Source organism: Clytia hemisphaerica, unplaced genomic scaffold (genome assembly GCF_902728285.1).
Source record: "Clytia hemisphaerica strain Z4C2 unplaced genomic scaffold, Clytia hemisphaerica genome assembly, whole genome shotgun sequence".
Taxonomy (NCBI): Eukaryota; Metazoa; Cnidaria; class Hydrozoa; order Leptothecata; family Clytiidae; genus Clytia; species Clytia hemisphaerica.
This window is the reverse complement of record NW_027104076.1, coordinates 569,376-591,993: the sequence shown is the minus strand read 5'-3', so window position 1 is coordinate 591,993 and position 22,618 is coordinate 569,376. Positions and strand designations below refer to the sequence as shown.

Sequence of the window (22,618 nt, the reverse complement as noted above, 5' to 3'; positions counted from 1 at the left end):
TTTTTCATCATGGATTGGTTATTCTTTTTATCCTTCTTCTTTCTTTTGAAAGTTCAAATTCAGTTATTCCAAACTAAGGTACGGATGTTTGAAGTGTTCATGGCTTCCAGAACCTATTTTTGGGACTTCACAGAGGGTCGAAATCGACAAAAAAAGTTTTTTAGTTTTACTCTTTGGCACTCTACACCCTAAAAACTAGCTTTCTATGACGTTTTAAGCTCTTTCGATCAGAATGATTCTTCAGATGACCTCAAAAAGCGTTTTTAGCTGTTTTTTTCGCAAAATTAAAGATTCTCGTTGCCATCTTTGTCATACATCACGTGCACCCTCGACCCCATGGCTATGCTATTGATGATTCTGATGGACGCGTTGACGGGGGATATAAGCCCTAAACGATTCCTCCAATTATACGGCACTGGCCTCTTTAAGTCGCAGAATCGTTTATCGGCCCTGGCTCGCGAGGGTGCGTGACATTATACAATAGAATTTTAGCGATTGACCAGTCAGAAACTTCACGGGTTTTCGAAGAACAATGGCATGATGATTTTTGCGATATTCAAAGCACGATACATTTACATCTAGTCCTTCGGGCTTTAATCTGTACCCTCTATAAATCTGCACCCTCTCCGCCCCCCCCCTCGGCTAGGCGGGTGGTCGTTTTTTTCTAAGAAAACTAGAACGGCGGTCGTTGTTTTTAGTTTTCAGGTTCGAAAAACAACGACAAAAAATAAGCACGTCCCACGTGGTTTGGCTTGTTTTGAACTTGTTCAGTCGGCTTCACCTAGAGCACACTTGATCTGTCATATTATATAGATAATGCGCGATTCATACTTTTTATTCTAGCGATTACTAATCGTAGTACAGCAGATCATAACACATTCCAAATGAATCCTAGTTTGCTGCAGTGAGAAGTTTGGGATGCTGGATGGAGTCGTGTGTTTGAATTTGAGTTCAAGAACTGGCATAAATAAATAATTTGTCTTTTGACCCACTGTTCTGAATGATATTGCTCCCTTTATTTTTTGAATTTTCATTTTCCATTTAAATTTTTAAATCCTTTATAGCTATTTTGTTTTGTGGGTGCACTTCTGAATTTCTTACATCAAATGAGTTGCTGGTTTCCTTGCTCAAAAAGTCCATACAATTTACTTTCAGTATATTATTCGAATATAACTGATAGAGGAAGTTAGTGAAATGAGTAGCTTAGGTAAAATCAAGGGTTCGTGGTTTGAATCCTCGCTCCTTCCAATCTTCCTGTTCAGCTCAAGTGCTGAGCCAGCTGGCCGTGGACCCCGTGAAAACAATCAAAAGACTGCCTAAAAGTCCTAGATTACTGAGCTATCCATGTAAAATATCGACTCTATCTATCTTCTATCTATTTGGGAGAATGCAGCAACGGTTTATTGTGTTGTATTGAATAACAAATCACTCCAGCCAGTACAAACATGATAAATTTTCTTGTACCTTAGTAACAGTTGTGTTGTAAAAGAGAAATCAATTATACCGTGAGATTAGGTAACTTGCATCAGTCAGTTATTCACACTAGTGTCCCGCCAAAATGTGTATTAAAGATTAATAATACTGCGAAAGCGCTATATCGTTTACCGTGAGAGTGGGTAACTTGCATATCAGTGGAGGCAGGCTAACATGCATAGCCCTCAATTGAATGACCTGGCTGCTCATTAAAATACAACTACCCAGCTCCGCTCTCATCTTTACTCTACCATTTTCGTTTTGATTTAACTTTGTATTTTAATGACCAGACGGGTCATTCATTTGAGGGCTCAAATTGTTTGGGCGGTTGACCTCAGCTCTAGTCAAAAAAATGAAAAAAAGCCTTTTTGGCCCAAAAAAGCACATTTGACAACTTTTTTCACCTAGTTTCATTGTTTTTATATAAAAGATTCATCATAGCCCTTATATAATAACAAATTCAGTGACCTAGACCCCTATGAAGTTTTCCAATAGGCCAAAATATCCCAAATTTTAGTCATTTTTCGAGTGATGTTAAGAAAATTTTTAAATCAAGATAAAAAATTAATGGTAGGAGATCACATAGGTTTCTCTTTTGATCCTAAGAGACTAGGCTGTTGTCTTTCAAGAACAGAAGAGTTGGAGGTCAAAGTCAAAGTTGGCAAAGCATGTGGTCCTGATAGTATCACAGCCAAGATCTTTCTTTGAACCCTGAAGCTTCAATTGAGGGACTACAACACGTTGTTAGTTGCAGTTTATCGTCAAACTCCTTTCCCACCAAATGGAAAACTTCAAAAGTTACAGCAGTATTCAAGAAAGGATCAAAGACTGATTGCTCGAATTACAGACCAATATCTCTGTTATCAATTCCAAGCAAAATCGTTGAACACCTCATCTGCTCTCAGCTAACAGATCATCTTAGACAGCACAATCTTGAATCAGAACATCAGTGGGGATTCAGACCACAACGATCAACTGATGACATACTTCTATATATGACAGAGAAATGGAGAAAAGCTATTGACTCACGTCAATCCGTTGGTACCTTCTTTATTGATTTTCGTAAAGCTTTCGACAGTGTATCACATCCCATCTTATTGAAAAAGTTGAGTGCTTTTGGTGTCTCAGGAGACTTTCTAAACTTTCTTACAAGCTACTTGTCCAATCGCAAACAATTTACAGTCATTAATGGAGCTCACTCCCAACATGAAAACGTAGAATATGGTGTGCCTCAGGGATCACTCATTGGTCCCTGTTGCTTCACAGTAAATGTCAATGATATGAGTGATAGTGTTACTTGCGAACTAGACCAGCTTGCTGATGACTCTACTGCCTACACTGTGGGTTTAGACACAGACACGGTTATCAAAAACATCCAACAAAACGCAAATGAATTAGAATTGTTTGCCAAAAAAAATTCATTAACAATTCATCCAGGAAAATGTAAAGTTATGATTATGTCCAAAAACCGCTTCATCGGTCCACTTCAAAATTTGTCAATCTGCAACAAAAGTATTGAATTGATAAACTCAACAAAATGTCTGGGTGTAATAATTGATGATGAATTGAAATGGGATGTCCATGTTCAAAAAGTTACAAAAAGCTTTAGTGTTAAACTTAAAAAGCTATACCAAATGAGAGGAATGCCAAAATCTACTCTCTCTACTATTTATTTTCAAGGTATCCTTCCATCTGTTCTTTACGGTATCCTTATCTGGGGAAATTGTTCAGACACCCTATTGTCCAGTATTGAAAAAGTCCATATCAGAGCAGCTCGTTTCATCAATCGTTTGAAGAAGTCAGTCTCTGATGTCTATGTTTTTTATCTTTGCAAATTGGAAAGGGATTGCTTACTACTATAAAAAGAGTATAGCTTGCAAAGTGTATAAAATCTACAATGGGCTGTGTTCACCCCTCTTAACAGATCTCATTACAAAATCAGTTGCTCGTGGAAACAGAAACTCATCTAAAATTGACCAAGCACGCTTTACTTTTGTTGACTACAAACGCTCTTTCAAATATAGAGCTGCTATTGTGTGGAATAATATTCCTAATTCCATCAGGGAGAAAAATACTTATGATGCCTTCAAAGAGGCCCTGAAAAAGTCTGACTGTCTTGACAAAATAAATTTTAATATGACTGGGAGAGCTCTCCAACATGAAGACTACATATATTTCTAGAACTACTTAATTATTACTATTTTAATCTCTAAACTTATATCAACATTTTTTACACATTATTATTTATTGAATATTTATAAAATAAAATATTTTTTTTTTTTTCCCAGAAATAACACCAACATCATCCATCTCCTCAAGTTTTGCATGTATAAAACACTTTGCCTTTGCAGTGGTTGCTTTTACTTTTTCGTTTTTTAGCCTGCAGGTCCACATCAGTTTTTACTGCCAATGTATATGGAATTGTATATAATATATGTATATAATTTTGTATATAGAACCTGACCTGCATTAACAAATAAATTAATAAATAAATAAATAAATAGGTCAGACAATGTTGGGATTTCTAGGAAAATTTGGCTAAAGTTGGTACTTTTTTGAGATCTAATTGGCTTTTCAGGCCTCGAGGGGCCAGTAGGGCCGGAATTTTTTATTGCGATCACTTTAAATGGATAGACCAGCAACTGAACTACCAGCAATTATTATTTTGAGCAGTAACAAACTCCCCTGGGACAGGTCAGATGGCTCTAAAAAACCCCTAAAATCAAATTTATAGGGTTTTTGTGACGTCATAACTCCAGCTATCATCTTGAAAATTTTGATTTTTTTTGAAAATTGTATAGTTTGCTGGCCGTAGTTTCAGAATCACCAAAAACCAATTCCTCATTTTGATTTGAGAAAACGTGGTTCTATATCAAAAAACTTATTAAGTGCAATGCCCAAAAATGTCAAAAACTTCAAATTGGCATAAATCTGCCATTATGGATTTTCAGACCAAAATATTTTGGGATTTTAGTTCATTGTACTTAAAAACATATCCAAAAATGAAAAAAATCTAAGTTTCAAACTATTGGACCTGCCTCGCTCTTAAAAAAACTGGGTCTTAAGGGCTATGCATGTTAGCCTCCACTGATGCAAGTTACCCAATCTCACGGTAACTGTCAGTGGAGACTAACATGCATAGTCCTAATAATTTAACGTGAGTTGTCCTAAATCCGACAGCCCTGCCTAAATCCGATGGGGTTTTTCAAAGATACAAACTAAAATAAAAACAAATCTTTCGCTGTGACGCAAAGAAGATACCAAAGTGTCAACTAAACTGAAAGATTTGATACACTGAAACTTGAATTGAACCAAATAACAATAATTGCTTCTTATACAAAACATAAATTTTTACTACAAAATTGTTAACGTTTTAAACACGAGCAACATATTCTGAATAATAGAGGTAATTATATTTTTACAACTCATACTTTTATGATCACATTAATTGACATCTTGACATTATAGTCATCTTGTTAGATGTTTTGTTTGAGATTTCTTGCAATAGTTTATTGTTCAACTTGGAGAGGGAATGTATAATGTATAAACATATAATTTTTTTTCATAGCAGTTATTTGGGGGTCGGATTTAGGCAGGGCTGTCAGATTTAGGACCACTCACGGTATGTAATTGCAATTTGGGTCAGTGCACAGTCGGATTCAACATATATGCGTGTTTTTATTTTCGTGACCGAAGTGTTTAAAACAATGCGGGGGTAAGTGGCGAAGCAACACAGCAGATTATTTGTAAAGTAAAGAAATATCTTTTGGCATTGACAATCAAATATAATATATTACATTATATTTCCTTAATTAAAAAATCAGAAATTCATTTTGCATTTGTGAAAAAAAAAATAGTAATGAATTAATAATAATATAAAATCTAATCTAAAATCTAATCCCAATCATCTTAAATGCACTTAAATTGTCCATTGACTTTCAAAAAGTAGTATTTACAGTAAAAACTATGAATTTATAATAATAACAAAAAAACAAAAAGTTTGATAATTCATTAGTGAAATATTCAATAAATTATTAGTTTCAATTTTCAGTGGGCGTTTTTTGTTTAGTTTGTTTATCGCGCAATTTTTGGTTACGTCACACAAACTTTCTCGGCTGATTGTAATAATTATGCATTGCCAAATTTGGATCTCCATTGTCAAGTCAGGATCGATGGTGACGTCGCCTAAGCATGAAAAAGAAAGAATTTTGTCAGTTTTTTGCATATATTAATACCTTTTTTTACTCGCGGGATCGTTGGTAACTTTTCATCTTCGTTATTTTTGAAATGAAACACAACCAAAAAAAACGTTGCGTCATAAAATTGCGTATTTCCAGTGAGTAGACAATTCTGACAATTAACAAATTTGGTGATGATGATTTTTTTTCGATCAGGCAAATGTCTCGTATTGGGGGTTCTAGTCTCGTCCCTAAGCCTGCGTGAGATTGAAGCATTTGGGTAAACGAGGCAAAACTGGTTATCGTGCCATGTTATGACAGAAAGTATGATTGATAAACTTGGTGGAGTTATCAAAAAAAATTTGTTGTCAAAGAGATTTAACAGTAAGTGAAAATACATGCCAGGTATCAACACTCCCATGTTTCGACCAATCGTCCCAAGTTAGAGCAGTTGACGGCATGGATTTTTATGATATATGATCCTAAGAGATAGGGGGATTATTAATTTCAGTTTTTGAGAGAGGCTTGATTATATAGCTCAGCTAAGCCACACCTAAGATATTGTAAAATGTAAATTACTCTATTTATTTGAAATAGATAATGCCAATGAAGATAAAAACAAAATATCAAGACATTATAGAAACTTTCAAGTCAAAATAAAAGTGAATATGGTAAGAATTTTGTAGTATAGACCTTTTTGCAACAAATGTATACGTTGGCACTTCTTGACCTTTTCTTCTTTAAAAGATGATTTTGTTCTACTTATGAAGCATTATTTACATAATTCAACCATGATAATTTGGAGATGTCAATGTAGGGGTTACTAACCTTGTTGGGAAAATGGGGACCCCCAATTTGGAACAGGTTATAAAAAATCTCAGTAAGCCAACTGTGAATAATACCTGATGTAATACGTCTGCAGTCAGCTTCACCATTTCAAGTACTAAATTATTTTCCATTTCAGATAGTCTGAGAACACAATTTTTTTCAAATTTTGATATGGCACAGGCTGAGATCAATAGAATGTAAGTTTTGTTATTTCTTTATTTTTTAATCTAAAAAAAAAACATTTCTCTCGCCATTTTTGAGACTCTTCTATCTTTTCTTTATCAGCCTTTAGCCCAGTCATGTGAAAATACAATGAGGATTAAAGATGTCAGAACCGTCATTATGTTTCTCAGTTTATTTTTAATGCAATGAAATTCCAGCAGTACACCATTCAGATTTTTAGAACTCCCTAATTTGGGTTCAAAGAACTTCTTTAACTTGCTATTCTAATGGTTTGATTAGGTACCTGGTCTGAAAATCGCACTTTTCCCATTCATTTTGTTTTGATGAAGCTAAAACCCTTTCAAAATCTATTTTCCAAAGACTTTTGTTGCTTCATTCACGTGACATTTTTTTGCTCTTAAATGAAATCAAGGAAAATTCAAATTAACAAGTTTTTAATGTATGCTGCTGTATGTATTATAGGTTTGATTGCCAAGTTGCCATCAAGAATGACCCTCGCATTGATGAGCTCATTCAGGAGAAAGCCAGACTAATCAAACCAGTTCAACGAAATGACTTGAGATTCAAGCTCAACAAGAAGAAGGAACACAAAGCACTGATTCCACCAGCAGAAATTAAGGAAGAGCCATATGATGGTGGACATTTCAATAGTTTTTCATTATGCTATCAAGAAAGAAGAAAACAAAGACTTCATCAAGAAAGAGTCATCATTTAATCCAATCACTCTTTCAAACTACATTGTAAAAAAGCCAGCAAAGTCTGTCAATGTTTCCCTTTACCCGCCTTTACCAGCACAGGCTACACCAATCTGCACAAAGTCATCAACTGTATTTTCAACCGAGCAACCAGCAAAGACAACATTTGCTTCAAGTTTTACTGCACCAAAAATAGCAAAATCGACTACAACAACAGCAACAGTAACAGTATCAAAGGTGTCATCTACTGAGATAAAAAATTCAGTTCTACCAACGACTTCATCACCTAAGAAATCATTAAAGAGCCCTCCAAGCATCAAAGCAAAAAAGACATTTTTCCCTTCTGATGGTAAGCCCAAAGATGTGCCAATTATAATAAATCAAGGAGTCAAATCTCTTTCCACACCAATAAAGACAGCCAGTAAAAAACCAAAAAAACCAAGGACTCCACCTAAAGATAGAAAAAATAGAATTCTGAAAAAGAACCTTTCTGTTAATAAAACTGTGAGTGACATTTCCACAGCTCAACAACATGACACAAAAAATAAAAAACTTACGACAGAAAAAGACGTAGGAAAGATTCGAGATGACCCCCTCTCAAACTCCGAAACAATCAAGAAAAAATCTATTGAACCATTGACTTTTGTAAATAAAGACTCAAATTTACAATCAGCAAAGAAGCCTGAAGGAAAAAATAAAAACATATTAGACTCATCATCCAATACTGGACAATTAAATGAAGAAGATCTATTAGATTATGAAGATAACTTGTCGATAGTGACTGACTTGAATGATATGAATGAGGATGAGCTTCTCAATGATGATGAAGATCACAATGGTATGTACTCTCACTTTATTTTTATTTATTTTCGATTTGTTATAGCAGGAACCCATTTATTGCTCTTGTTTCTGCCAAAATCAAATGAGAATTTTCAACATTTTTCAGCCGTAAGCAAATCAAACGAAACTTCACAAGAAAATCCAATTGATTTCCTAACTGAAAAAGAGTCAACCGGACAAAACCAGTTTGATTCTTTCGTGGAGAAAGACATTCACCATGAAGATGATGTCATGTCAATTGCTGCCACTGAAAATGAGTTCAATGAGGAGCCTTGGCCAGAAAAACCAAATATCAAGAAACGTTCTTTCAGGTATGTCATCAAAATGATTTTTGTTTACATGATTATTCCTTGATTCAGATTCCTGACTGCTTTATTTGTATGAAAATACAGAGTTCGGCTGTTTCAAGACAAGATGAATTTACCATGAGCTAAAAATGCATATCATAATCGTTTCATTGTAGTAATAATCTTAAATGACTGTTAAGATAGAAATAAATATTGAAACACGAAAGCGACTTCATGATGATATATATTATTTAGATTTTTCAACTTTTATACCAAAAAAAACGAACATTGTTTCTGTGCTTACACTTTTCAGGAAATTGTTCGAGAGGATCAAATTATTTGAAAGATTTTGTAATTTGAATGAAAATTGACCAAGTTGAAAACCTCTTCTAATTTTCCATTATCATGTTGTAATTTTTCTTGCCACATGTATAAGTTTACATCTTTTTGATTTTTGTTTACTTACAGCTCAACTCAGCTTGAATTACCTAAAAGGTTTGTTTTTAAAATTCACTTTATATTACAAACATGCTTATGTTTTTTGTAATTCTAAATGGCTAAAAATCAATACATCAAGTTAGGCTGTCAAATTACTTTTGCAAATGAAACTTATTCAATTCCACAATTAATATAAAATTGTATAAAAAAATACATGTTGGACATACCGCTGAATTTAGCTAGGAGAATCCCTTAACTAAGTATTTATCTTTGGGAAATAAAAGTAATCTGCCCAATCTTTGATATTGGGATTGATGATCCAGCATCTAAATATTACATCTTTTAATATTAAAATTTTCTTTCCAGCACATCAGATTCAAATGAAAAAGTCAGAGAGTGGCAAAGGAATTCTGAAAAAGAATCAGCTTTTAAAATCCCAAAATTAAATGATAGAAGTAAGTTAGAATTTCTATTTTCTTTGTTTCCTCAAAATAGAATTCTTATTCTGTTCCTTTTTCTGCTTATTTCAATTAACTCCAAAATGCCTTGTTTCTATCTCAGTTTTCAGCCCTAACGATGCAAGAAATCAAACATATAAAAGACGTTTTTCTTCACCAGACGTTTCTGGAAAGGTATATGTCAACCTAGTCGCACAAAAGCTAAGGCTACAGTACAACAATTTTAAAGGCTAAATATTGCTATACAAGCAAGGCAAAATGTCTTTGCAAACTTTCTCCAAGGGAATAAAAATATTGCTGAAAAAATTTCAGTGCTTGCAATAACAAAGTCAGTTCACACTGATTATATTATAAGCTCTTTCAATTTTTCAATTCATTTTGTTTATCATCTTACATTTTGTATTTGTGTTATTGTGCACTAAGCAGCCACATAGAAGAATTAAAAAATGCAGAAGCAACCCAGAAATTTGATTTCAGCAGCCTGGAACATTTATTAATGTAGCCTTAGCTTGACTGAATTACAATATTTCCACATTATTGTTACAAGCTCAGTAATACCTAGCTTGAAATGATTTTCTTTGGGCCTTTTTTTATTCATTCTATAATTATCATATAATTTCGGCTTATTGAATAACTGTCTTTCCTTTTAGCTGTCCGAAGAAGATTTTGAAAAAAACCGTCCAGCCGAAAAATATGTTAACAGCATCAAAATTTGTTTCAAATACAGAGATACTGGCTACTGTTCTAATGCTGATTGTCCTTATTTACATAAAGAAGATCCAGTAAGTTATTTTCACCATTTCTTTGCCTTGAATCAAGTCAACTCCCTTTGCCTTGAATCAAGTCAACTCATTATTGAATTATCTCAAACCACATGCATAAATTGATAGCATCTCTTTTCCAATCTTTCAATCAAATCCACTTAACAAATGATTTAAAACATAAAATTCTTCTATCAAGGATGCTGCCACCTATATTTTAATGAACTTTTATAAGAGGATGAAAAACAAGAGCAATCTTGTGTTTCAATAAAAATTGTCATTAAAATGGATTTTTTGAAAGTATTCTTTCTTTGATGCTACTTTTAGGATAAGAATTTCCAAATTCCAGATTCAAGCAGAAAAAATAGCAATATACGACACAGATCACCATTCAATTCAAGCAGAAATCTGAACATGCCACCAAAAGCTGGAAGATTCCCAAGACCCAATATAAATTTTGGGATTCTACCCCCTCATTTGAACAAGTATAATCAACATAATGGGTACCTCCCACCACAGGCTTTGCGTAATAATGACATTTCAGAACAAGGTCAACTGCACATGCCGCCAACAATTGTGGTTATACCACCTCCTTTTAATCAAAATCATACATTTCAAACGCCTCCACCTATAAGCACATTCAGACCACCACCATCTCAGTTGACAAGGCCCTCTCAAGTGAGGCCAATCAAACCACCTCAGCAGCATCAAATAAGACCAAATCAACCTCTACAACCAAGAACAGTAAAATCACATCCAGCTATGAGAACAGATAATGGCAGTAAGCCAAGTCCACCACATCATGCTCCGTCTGAACAAGATAATGTTGTAAGAGGTGATGATATATCAATGATGGAACTCCATGCTGTCAAAGGAAAAACTAGCGCTCCTCCTCAACCTTCAAACAGTGTGCTGAACATTCTGCCAAATTATGTTGTGACCAATACATCAAATGTAAACGATGTTGTTACAGAGAAAAGCAAGTAGGTCTAACTTTATATTTTCTCCTTTTCTTTGTTACCATTTGCTTTTTCAGCCTTTCTAATTCAGATTTATTTCTGTCGGCAAAAAATTCTGGATTCTAAAATACAGTAAGCACTATAACGTCGGCAAAAGCCAAATTTACGTCAGCATTTGCTTCGGCAATAGCCGAATGCCGACGCGAATTAGAATGGCTGTTTTTTTAATTTTCAGTGGAATTGCAAATGATAAATATTTGGTAGTGATAAAAATAGAGAAAATGTAATGATGTAAACGCCTATTTTAGATTCAATTTTAACAAGATAGATGAATCGAATTTCAAAGACAAAGCACCATCAGGTTAGCTTATCTCATCCTTTCAATTTTTTCTGTTAATTGCAAAATCTCACTTCATAGTTTCTTACTATCAAACTTACATACCATGGTAAAAGAACCACTCATATTTTATCATAGATATATACTTTGATGTTTAGAACGTCTACTGTTTCATTACAAATCAAATTCCTACATTGTAATAATAGATTTTGAAAGCAAAATCTCGATCTCAGTATTAACAATAAATGCCAAGCTTCTAGAACTAAAATTTCATACTTCGTATCATTTTATCTCTTTAGATTTGATGAATTTGTTTGAAGATACTGATGATATTGGTAAGAATTGTAAACTTTTTTAACCAAATTTTCAATGATTTCAATTTGACCATTATCTATTGTGTTCCGTTGTTCAAAAAACAATCTTTTGTTACTGTATTAAAAGGAATTTTTATATTATTACCTTTAGAAGGAAAATGGAAAATTGTGCAATACTTTGGGGATGATTCGCGTGGGGCAGATTTCGACCTTGGCCAATATGTCTTGATTTTGGAAAGGATGCTTATGTATTTGAAAGATCATTCCACCGAACGAGCCTTTCATGTAAGCTATTTATTTAGTTTCAATAGCTCTCAGTTAGAATACTTTCAATGTTTTGTGCCCACACAATTTGTTTATTGCCCCAGTTGCCTATTGTTTGCAAACAACACTAAAATGCTAATCATGAAAATTTCATTGATGGGAAATTTCACACACATAATTAATGTTACCATTTGGGACATCCAAACAAGCATTTATTTGTTCACATGAGCACTCAAATGCTTGTAATTCTGATACCATTGCTGGAAAAAACCTCCCTCGTAAACCTTTTGTGTGCTGGATTAATATGTGTGTTAACGTAAAAAATTCAATGCAAGAATCTCCATCGAGTTTTGTCAAGGGCTGTAAATATGACTTGTAACTTTAATTTTTACCAATAAGAAAAATGTTTTTTTAGATTGCAAGAAGAATAGCAACCATTAAATTTCAAAGGAATCTCATTAAAAAAGAGGATCTACTCATCATGACAGAAATTGAAAGCAAAGCAGGCAATATTCCAAAGTATGAATAGAATATCAAATTAAAATCCCACAAATTTAACATTTGCTTTATTTTGAAATATACCTTGGTAGCAACAACTCTGTATTTTTTGGGAATGATGCAGATAACAATTCATTGAGCTGTCGAAAGGAAAGCTTTAAAATTTCATTCTCTCATTTTTTCTAGGGTTATAGAACTTTTAACAAGCTACAGATCACAATATGGTAAAATCATAAATGTGGAGAGCAGACTTAATAAAGAGGTTCTGTTGTATCATTCCATTGATGCTGAAGCAAGGTATAGCATTTTTATTGAGCACAGTATCTTTCTTCATAACAATAGATTAACTTTTAAATTAATACGCTTGCTTCATCAACCCTATCAAATCTTTCGTGATGGTAAACATTTTGCTTGATATACATACAGGATATAATTCTGCTGCAAGCCTAAAAATGCTAATAAGGGTAGGGGGTATAGCATATGTGTGATGTTTATTAAGCTGATAAGATATGTCATAAAGACTGGTTTAAACATTAACATTCATACTTGCATGATTACTAGTCATTTTAAACAACTTACTATCAATGTTTTTATTCAGGATTGTTGGATTCTGGGACGATTTCAAAGATACTGCACTTAACTCAGATAGGTAAGTCCTTCAAATAAATATTTCTTTTGAGCTGCATGTTTTAAAAAATGTTTTAATTTCTTGGTAATAATAAGTTCTTATCTTGTCTAATACAGATTCCTCTTATATTTTTGATTGATCTTTAGGGTACTTGAGCAGCTTCTAGTAACATTTCCAGAGAAGGTTTTGCCAGATCTTTTCACCCCAGAAGACATTTCCCAAATTCACCTGGTAAGCTAACGCTTTTATGGATCAGGATGGATGTAACTGACCCGTTTGGGTTCTAAACTGATTCACTCAGGTTTTAAACTGATCCATCTTGGTGCTAAACTGACTCGTTCGGGTTCCAAACTCAGCCGGGTATTTTTTGACATTTTGACCATTCTGCTCCATAGCTTTTGCATCTGCCTCTGCCTTTCATGTAGATTTTTGTGCAAAAGCTCTTTCGTTTTGCAGATATGAAACTTTTGAACAATATCAACAGAAGTTGAACGAAGTTTCAAAATATATAATTCAATTTATGTATTATATAGGTTGTTGCTCTATGCCTTTTAAAATACCATTTTTTCCCATTGTTCTTAACTTTTTTGCCAGCTCCTTTCGTTCAATTTGTGTTGTTCATTGTCTAACTTTGATTACTTTGCAGCGATGGTTAGTGAGTGGAGGTGTAGTGAAGGTTTCTGCAATGACCAACTTCTTAAGGTTTGTCCTTTTATTTATGAAATGAGACGATTAAAGATTTTAATGAAGTGAATTGTCCACTGTTATCGCACCAACAATTCGATTACACTTTCTATTGAATTAAAAAATTTAGGTACACTAAAGGCGTGGTTACATTACATTAATTTATTTCAAAATTTCTGAAATTTTTTAATCAAGTCTTTATGATTAAAAAATTTACAAGTGTAACAGCCCTCTTTTAAAGAAAATAAATACGTATAAATTCTTGAAAAAGAAATCATTTCTTGCGATTCTTAACCATTTTTTTGGTAAAGAGTTTAAAGTTTTTGTCTTCACTTCTCTCGAGATCAAAGACACCGACATGATGGCTCTGTACATTCTTTTCAATGAATGAATTTTCTAGCGTTTGGAAATTTTAAAACGTAATGTCGAGACTACTATTTTTTCATTTTCAGCTGATTCTTTACAGAAAAATAATGTTCATCAGTAGGCCATAAATGTATGATATCAAAGTCCAACTTACCGTATTAATTTTCTAGTTTGGTCACCAAATTCGTACCAAATTCCGTTTTGGAATATATCGATAAACACCACGAAAAGATCATCTACGTATCAAAGGAAACTGCGGTCAAGGCTCTTGAATTGGCACCCAATATGCCCAACTTCACTGATTGTTTGAACTGCCTGAATGCTTTGAGTTCTTTAGCTCCGCAAGATATTTGGTCTACAGACCCATTACCTGCGGTTTGTATTCTTTACTCTCCATCTGTAACTTTGTATTAAAAAATTTAAAACTTGCTGCACAACAATTTCACTTTTTTATTTTGATGAAAGTACATACATTCTTTTTGAGCTAATTAGAAGATTGCAACTTAATATTTTTCTTCCATTTTATAGCTTTGGAACAACATTCTATCATATTCCTATCGAAAAGATTTGGTACAGTTTGGGGAACAAATTTATGGTGTCATGGAAAACCTCAAAATAAAAGCCGACGTAGAAGTAAGGCTATGCTTGTGTTATAAATTATTGACTAACTTAAACCCAGTTAATGAGGAGGGAAAATATCCCTGAGCTGCAATTCTTCCTGTCACTATTTTGTCAATGGTAATCTTCTGATTTAAAGGATGGTTTAATACTTTAGTACTATTACTTATTTCAAAGTGTTCAATGATGATGTTGATGGGGCTGTGCAAAAACTATTTGTTTGACGTTTTCGAACGTCGTTGCCAAGACCTCCATAAACAAAACAGATTTCCGTCAGACTTTGTCTTCCCATCACATTTCGCTGAAGAGCTGAGTGACGTTTTGACGAACTACGAAGGCAACGATACAAACGTTTTGCATCACATGGTCAAATTTCTACTGCAATCTCATTTCCCTGTAAGTTTCAACCTTGAAAATGTTTCATAAAATCGTAAGATCTTTCTATTGTACAGATTTTTAATCAGCGGAAAATTTCCTTTCCATCCGTATATGATATGCCGTTATCCGAAAAAATCACATTTTCCCCGTTTAGGCCCATAGAAACTTGTGCAGCCCCTTATTCGCGGGTACTACTTACTTAGGGTACCCTTACTTTCAGAAAAGTCTTAATAAAACCTTTCCACTTTCAAACTAACCACATGCTGTCATGAAAGATGTCACGGATCCTAAGGGTTTTTCTCTACTATTTTACAGATTTCTAATTTAAAGTTTAGGATAGGTTTTAGTGACAATCTATGATCCGATGACAAGCAGGCTTTGGTATACAATCAACTCTTTCTAATTTGAAGCTCTCTGTAATTCGAACTATAATGTTTGGCCCCTCTAATGGAAAGAAGAATAAATATTACTCTCTATAATTCGAATCTTTCCCAAATTCGTGAGCTAATTTTCGTACCTTCAAGATCCAATTAGAGGGAGTCAACTGTAAATATTTCTTCTATTTTCAGCCTCAAGAACACAGAATACAAGAAGTGTTGAATATGCTGGTTGCCAAGAGACGTTTCAGTGATGTCTATGATCTCGTTATGAAGGTTCGTGTCCGTTTTGATTTCTAAAACTTTCTACAACCTGTTACACTATTTTTTTAAGCATGAATATAAAGTAACAGATAAAATAAAAGAAACAAGTTTCAAAATAACTAATTGAGCTCTTAAAGAGAACGAAATATCGTGAACAGAGTTGATTTACTTTCTTGTTCGTTATAAAATAACAAATATTGTTCCGACTTTTGTAATCAAGTCTCGGCTTCAATGCGTCTCTATCATTTTCTTTTTCCACGATTTTTATCATACCTTTGTTTTCAGTGCTTCGAAACAAAGATTTACCTCTCACAAAAAGACCTTCGAAGAGCTGTCTACGCTCTCGAGGAATGGACCCACAATCTGGATGCTTCAATCAACGTCTATCAAAAGATGAGACATAGTTACCCGAGGCCGGAACATCAATGCGTTTGCGGAGGACAGGTCAGGACGCACCATCCACCAGCAAGGTTAGTTTATTACAATTAACTCTGTTTGGATTTATTGATGTTGCAAGATATTTTTTTCATGACAAGAAACGTTTTTTTCCAGAATTTTTCCTGTTATTCCTCTTGTTTTTTAATTCCTTAAACCAAATCAAGGAAACGCACAGAACAGATGACGCACAGGCATGTAGCAGATCGTTGATGTTTGCCTACGAAAATTCTCAACGCGGTATATTTCTTTCATATAATGCCTTCTCTTTTTCAAATTTTAGGCAACCATCATCAGGAGAATTAGCTTCACCAAAGAGCTCCATTGAATCTAACCAGGATAATACTACCATGTTGTCAAGTAAACAATTTAATAATCTTTTTTATTACCTGTCAATACTACCTGTAATTTTGTTTTAGTATTTTTTTTCTATACAACCCAACATGAGGGATTAATTTAATCTAAGGCTAACCTATGTAACGAATTTTCTTTCTTTTTTAATAAAATAGGTGGAAATGAATCGATCGAAAGTAACACTCAAAGGCAAACAAACCTACAACTTTCCAGGATCTGTGCTCAACTGGCTGTAAGATTTTTGCACCTACCTTTGGAGGTCCTATAAATTAACCCGTGTTCGTTCGTTCGTTCGTTCGTTCGTTCGTTCGTTCGTTCGTTCGTTCGTTCGTTCGTCCGTTCGTTACTAGCTTTTCTCGGAATTGGCTCATTAGTTTTTCCTAATTTTTGGCACAAAGATGCAAAATGGTAATGCCCAAAATGTGACGGAGCCCGATTTTCGAAAAAAATTCATTTCCGGCCGAAAATGCCGGAAATATGCCGGAAAAACCGGTTTTTTGGCATTTTCTCGAGATTTCATCATTAGTTTTTTCTGATTTTTTGCACAAAGATGCGTATTAGCAATGCCTAAAACATGGATTAGTCCGATTTTTGAGAAAAATTCTATTCCGGCTGAAAATGCCGGAAATATCCCGGAAATTGCCGTTTTTGCAGATTTTCATTGGACTTTTTCCTTATATTCGTTGTTTTTCACACAAAAACATATTTGTAGCAATGCCCACCATCAAGCATGGTTTAATTGTCAATAAAAGTGATTTTTGAAGCCGGAACTTTCTAAAAATCGCCGGAACAGCCTATTTTCGCCGGAAAAACGGTATTTTTTGAATTTCTCGAGCTGTACTTTATATTTTTTCATGAAATTTTGCACACTGATGCAAAATGGCAATACCTAAAATATGACAGAGCCTGATTTTCAATTAACGTACTTTTCCGGCCGAAAATGCCAGAAATATGCAGGAAAAACCGGTTTTTTGGCATTTTCTCGAGATTTCATCAATAGTTTTCTCAGATTTTTTGCACAAAGATGTGTATCAGCAATGCCCTAAGTGTGGCCGATTCGGATTTTTGAGAATCATGTTTTTCCGGCTGAAAATGCCGGAAGTGTGCCGGAAATCGCCGTTTGAAATCAATGATGAAATTTAATGCGTTTTCGCTAACTGCTATATTTTCCTAATGATTGTTTTTCTCCTTATTGCTATCTAAGTTTCATCATCAGGTAGGTCCATTCAGCATATTGCTTGTTTTTATTGTTTCGACTTGTTTTTTGACTTTCATGTATTATCAATTAATTATGTAAATTTGGTTTTTGCTGTGCTTCCGCGGCCCCTGTCTACTTGTTATCATAGAACTTCCGTATAAACAATATGCGTAAATAAAACTCAACTCTGTTAAATACCCATAAATTATATAAACTTTTATATCTGAAGTCATAACGTTTTACGACTTACATTTTAGGCTTCCAGTCGAGACATATCAAAATTTACTGCATTTTATGAAGAAGCTTGCAACATTCACTGTGCAAACCACGACAAAGTTCTCGTTGGTTTGTTCCTTGGTCTCACGGAGAAAGATATCAAAAGTGATTCTTTCCAACAATTTGTGGTGCAGCTACTCCAAAAACACGACAAGTTGCCTTTTGACGTAGAACTAGCTATAGCTCGAGTTGGATTGCGACTGGTTCGCTATTACAATGACCAAGAGATGTGGCGAGACGCAGGCGATGTTGTAGAAGTATTCCACGCTTACTCCATTTCATACGCTAATGCCGGTGAAGGTTTTGGAACACAGATGGAGACGAAGGACGATCTAGCACATTGTAATATCAGTGAGTTGTGCACGCGGACGGCACTATACAGCAAGAAGTTGACGTTAGCGCCCGATGTATTCTCACACGTTCACCATTGTGTGAAATATGAAAATCTCTCCAGCGAGGATCAAGAGCTTTATATTTCGACCGCTTCGGACATTATCACTGGCTCGTTTTTAGAAGCCCCTGAGAAGACGGTTACTTTCTTTACGACTGTGTACAAAATCTTTGAGGATGAAATCTGTAGCGATCTTTTTAACACGATCATTGAAAAGATTCTGAATTCCAAGGATACAATTCGTAAAGAAAAAGCCATTGAACTCCTTGCAGATTTGGAGACAATCTCAGCCAACAAGATAAACGTATATTCCCATGAGACAATCAGAAAGTTGGTTAAATTTTACAGCGAGATCAATCAAATGGAGGATGCCAGAAAGTTTTTCTCTGAAGGTCGAGAAATGGGATTGTACAAAGAGACGTTCTTCGACAGCCAGCCCTTCTCGGTAGAAATCAAAACCGAAACTAATGCATTCGAGATCTACTTCATCATTGAGTCACATCTTGATCACATACTGAGACATCGTATCTTTGGAATAATTGGTAATACCCAAAGACTTTCAAGAGCACTCGATCTGCTTGTTGTCCCAGCTGATGGTACTGATGGAGACCAATTCAATATGAGACTTAATGAGACAATGCGAAACATTGGACGTGTGTTAACCAAAGAGTTTTGTCCACCACTCCAAATACTTGGAACCACAAGTCAGGTAAGTGTGCATGAAAAAACGGACTTAAAATGTGTGGCTCTTTCTATAGTTTTGTCAATTTTATTTGATTTATTTGTAAAGTTTTAACCCGATTTCTCTGTCTAGATTTGAATTAATTTCCCAAATTTATCCTAAATTTCATTGACAACTGATTATACTTGTGTTTATCTCTTTTAGAAATTTACCGTATGTCCGGGCTCCATCGCGCAATGGCACAAGCACAATATTTCCCGTAAATCTTTGGTTAATGCCCAACGGAAACGTTCGGTAGTCAATATCAGGGATAATCAAGAGAATGAGCTAAGAATCCGGTTTTGTCCAACACCTTCTCATTCTTCTGACACCACTCAAGGACCGTTGGCATCCAACGCCTGTCCCCCCTCCAATCCGTCTCCTCACGGCCAAAATTCTATTCCAGATATTAGATTTCCAGACACCAATATTCCAACGTGTGCGCATCGCTATATTCGAAAAACACTTTGTACGTATCTGACCCAAGAATACAAAACTAAAGGAGGATATTTTGACGATGACGATGCAAAGGATACCAAGGTTTGTCCAAGTTATCATACCATACTTGACTTATAATTGATGAAATCTAGTAGGTACCGTGATGTCCAATTTTTTTTGTGATGCCCCTTGCATTTTTTATAGCATCGGACAGCGAATTCTGAACAGGGTTAACAAGAAAATCAATCAAATCGGTCTGTTTCAAATTTTTCTTTTCAGTTCAAAACGATTGCCAAAGAGCTGACAGATGCTTTCGTTGCAGAATTGCAGCACCATCAAGGTAAACTTTTCTTCAACGACCAAATCAGACAAAGAATCTTGGAATACGTCGATGACTATTATCGAAGTCAAGAAGATGTAACAAGTCAGTATGGACCTGACTGGGGTCAAAGAGACGCCGTAATCAATACAGATCAACCTGATAACAGTGATGTTTTCGATTCATATTAAAGAGATCAAGCTAACTGTTAGTAGATAATGTGTACCTTAGACATTACTGTTAGTTCGCGCATTGAACTAGGAATATGTTCACTCTTTGGCAGGACAAATCAAATGAAATTGTCGTAACATATGCTTTTACTAAAAAACGATACATAAAACGAAAATTTTTTGAAAGTGTTTTTATTCCATATTTTTTAGGATTTATTATAAGACTTCATTCTTGACAGTGTAGATTTTTAAACATACTTGATTTAAGCTAGTATCGCCTCTCTCATATATATTTTTACTCTCTTTATAGACAGGTAAATATTTTTAGGGTTAATGCTGGGTGTTTAAATTCAACTTTCACTTATTATTCTACATTTGAGGCTCTATTTAGACTTGTTAGCCGATGAATCTTTGCTAAGATGCGTTTTTGAAAAACCAGTCATATCAAATTATTACGTTCGGTCCCTTTAGTTAGTTCCCTGTGCGTGTTTGAGTTACGGACACTCTTGTTTTGACCCTACGAGATAATTGGATTAGTTTATAAACTGTCACTATAAAAAAGAACGGAGATGTTTAACTCTCCAGAGACAAATGACCAAAACTTTGGCTGCATTCATTCCTCGAGCCCTTGAAGTTAAAAAAATAAAGCTAACCTTTAGTTTGGGGTATTTTAGTTACTCTCGGGTACCTAACAAGCGTCCCCCCGCTAATCAATTTTTTCGAAAATTTTCTACCCAGGACATTCTTATTCCAACCCAACCCCCTGCTCCCCAGAATATGAGGGAGAATGATGCCTTTGAGACTTAGTTGCATCTTGGTTAGACTTCATTCTCAATTGTAGCCCGTTCTTTTTTTACAACTTAAGAGTTTGAAGTAATAAGAAACCTTTTTTGCTCAGGTATATTGGATTTTTTTAATGGTTGCTTCTTACATACTTAGCCATAAGATCATTATGTATATTTTAGTTATTTTTTTTGCAGACCAACTTTTCTGTTGGGATTTTTATTTCGAACTTTTTAAATATTTATATTTTTGAGTTTTTAGGAATACTAATATTGTAAAGTTCAAAATGGTTTCTCTCCTTTTTTTAGTTCTTGACAGGATCATTCCTTGATCAAATCCCGACTCGATCTGGAAAAGATTAATTTTTGGACAACAGAAGAACAATTCAACAAAACATTGTTACAACCTTACGTAGTTCAGGAGTCCACCCAAAAAAAGTACATATTGCGATAAAACTGCAAATTGTTAACTTTTTGCGCAATGCAATTAGTTCTTTTCGTATGACGAGTACATATTTATTTTCTTTTTCTTAATTTTTTAAATTTTATGCGGTAAATCAACGAAAAATCTGAATACATATTTGAAATCAGCGGGGTTGATGTGATAAGTACAGTTGATTCTCTCTAATTCGATCTTTTAGGGGCCAAGAAATTTTCTTCAAATTAGAGAAAAATTCGAATTACAGACAGTATATATTTTTACTAATTTCTAGCTGGGGGACAAATATTTAGTTCGAATTATAGAAAGATTTGAATAGTAGAGGTTCGAATTAGAGGGAGTTAATAATATATGTAAACTACAATCTTTTGTCCAAGTAGAAAATATCCTACTTTGTTTCTTCTTCATTTTTCATCTCATTTTAAAATTTTTGAGAAATTTTACAAGGCTTTTGTCGAGCCACTTAAAATTATCTTTCAAACGAGTTTACTCTTTTAGTTGTATATCTTCTTATTCTCAAGAGCAATATCTAAGAAAGTACGGACGATACCCCTAAGATCTTTCCCTTGCTCGAATTTATGTGTCTATGAAAAGTATTTGCCACCCTTAGCCAATCAAAAGGAGTCATTTTTCAAATAATTTCCATCCTGTCGTCTCCAACAATGGTGGTGCCTCCTTTTAGATATTTGGTTAAATATTAACTTTAGTTTGGTCGTGTTACAAAAATACAGGCTGTTTGTAGGAAAAAAATATGATCCAGCTGAAACTTTCTCCAGACCTTCTCTATAGGATGCTTATATCTCAGGAAAAATTCCCCTAAAATCCCACTGGTGGAACATCCCTTTTTTGGGACATTTCTATTTTCCCCAGGCAAAACCCTAAGGGCGTAATTTTTTGAAAATTTCAAACTTATTTCCAGACAATATCATGTATACCATTCGAAAGCTCTCGAAAATCTATATAGAAGACTTTTAAACGGTCATAGCTGATTTCTTACCTAACTCGAGATATTTCATGCGCAAGTTCGACTTTTCGCCACATTTTGCACACATTTTGGTCTAAATTGACTATAAATAGCATCTTCTGCGTGAATTATCTTGAGTTAGGTAATGAAATCGGCTATACCCGTTTAAAAGTCTTCTATATAGTTTTTCGAGAGCTTTCGAATGGTGGTATACTTGATAATGTCTGAAAATGAGTTTGAAATTTTCAAAAAATTTCGCCCTTAGGGTTTTGCCTGGGGAAAAAAAGAAATGTCTTAAGAAAG

At 34.5% G+C, this 22,618-nt stretch overlaps 1 protein-coding gene across 1 annotated transcript; it reads left to right on the top strand.

The window, feature by feature from the left end:
* Positions 1 to 6,240: 6,240 nt before the first annotated feature.
* Positions 6,241 to 20,683, top strand: LOC136812581 (uncharacterized). Its single transcript, XM_067069108.1, has 27 exons — positions 6,241 to 6,322; positions 6,616 to 6,676; positions 7,125 to 8,195; positions 8,304 to 8,508; positions 8,953 to 8,979; positions 9,289 to 9,377; positions 9,484 to 9,554; positions 10,031 to 10,162; positions 10,469 to 11,124; positions 11,409 to 11,461; positions 11,737 to 11,772; positions 11,903 to 12,036; positions 12,431 to 12,534; positions 12,700 to 12,810; positions 13,112 to 13,162; positions 13,288 to 13,372; positions 13,788 to 13,843; positions 14,362 to 14,566; positions 14,720 to 14,824; positions 14,987 to 15,205; positions 15,757 to 15,840; positions 16,114 to 16,298; positions 16,547 to 16,623; positions 16,773 to 16,849; positions 18,073 to 19,191; positions 19,369 to 19,743; positions 19,921 to 20,683. The coding sequence occupies exons 3-27, from the start codon at positions 7,292 to 7,294 to the stop codon at positions 20,149 to 20,151; spliced, it is 5,391 nt and encodes a 1,796-aa protein (XP_066925209.1). The 5' UTR covers positions 6,241 to 6,322; positions 6,616 to 6,676; positions 7,125 to 7,291; the 3' UTR covers positions 20,152 to 20,683.
* The last annotated feature ends 1,935 nt before the right edge of the window (positions 20,684 to 22,618 follow it).

Coding starts and splice junctions, on each gene's coding strand:
- LOC136812581 (XM_067069108.1), top strand. CDS start 7,292: ATGATGGTGGACATTTCAATAGTTTTTCATTATGCTATCAAGAAAGAA. Junction 8,980..9,288: donor CAGCTTGAATTACCTAAAAG/GTTTGTTTTTAA, acceptor TTTTCTTTCCAG/CACATCAGATTCAAATGAAA. Junction 13,844..14,361: donor GCAATGACCAACTTCTTAAG/GTTTGTCCTTTT, acceptor TTAATTTTCTAG/TTTGGTCACCAAATTCGTAC.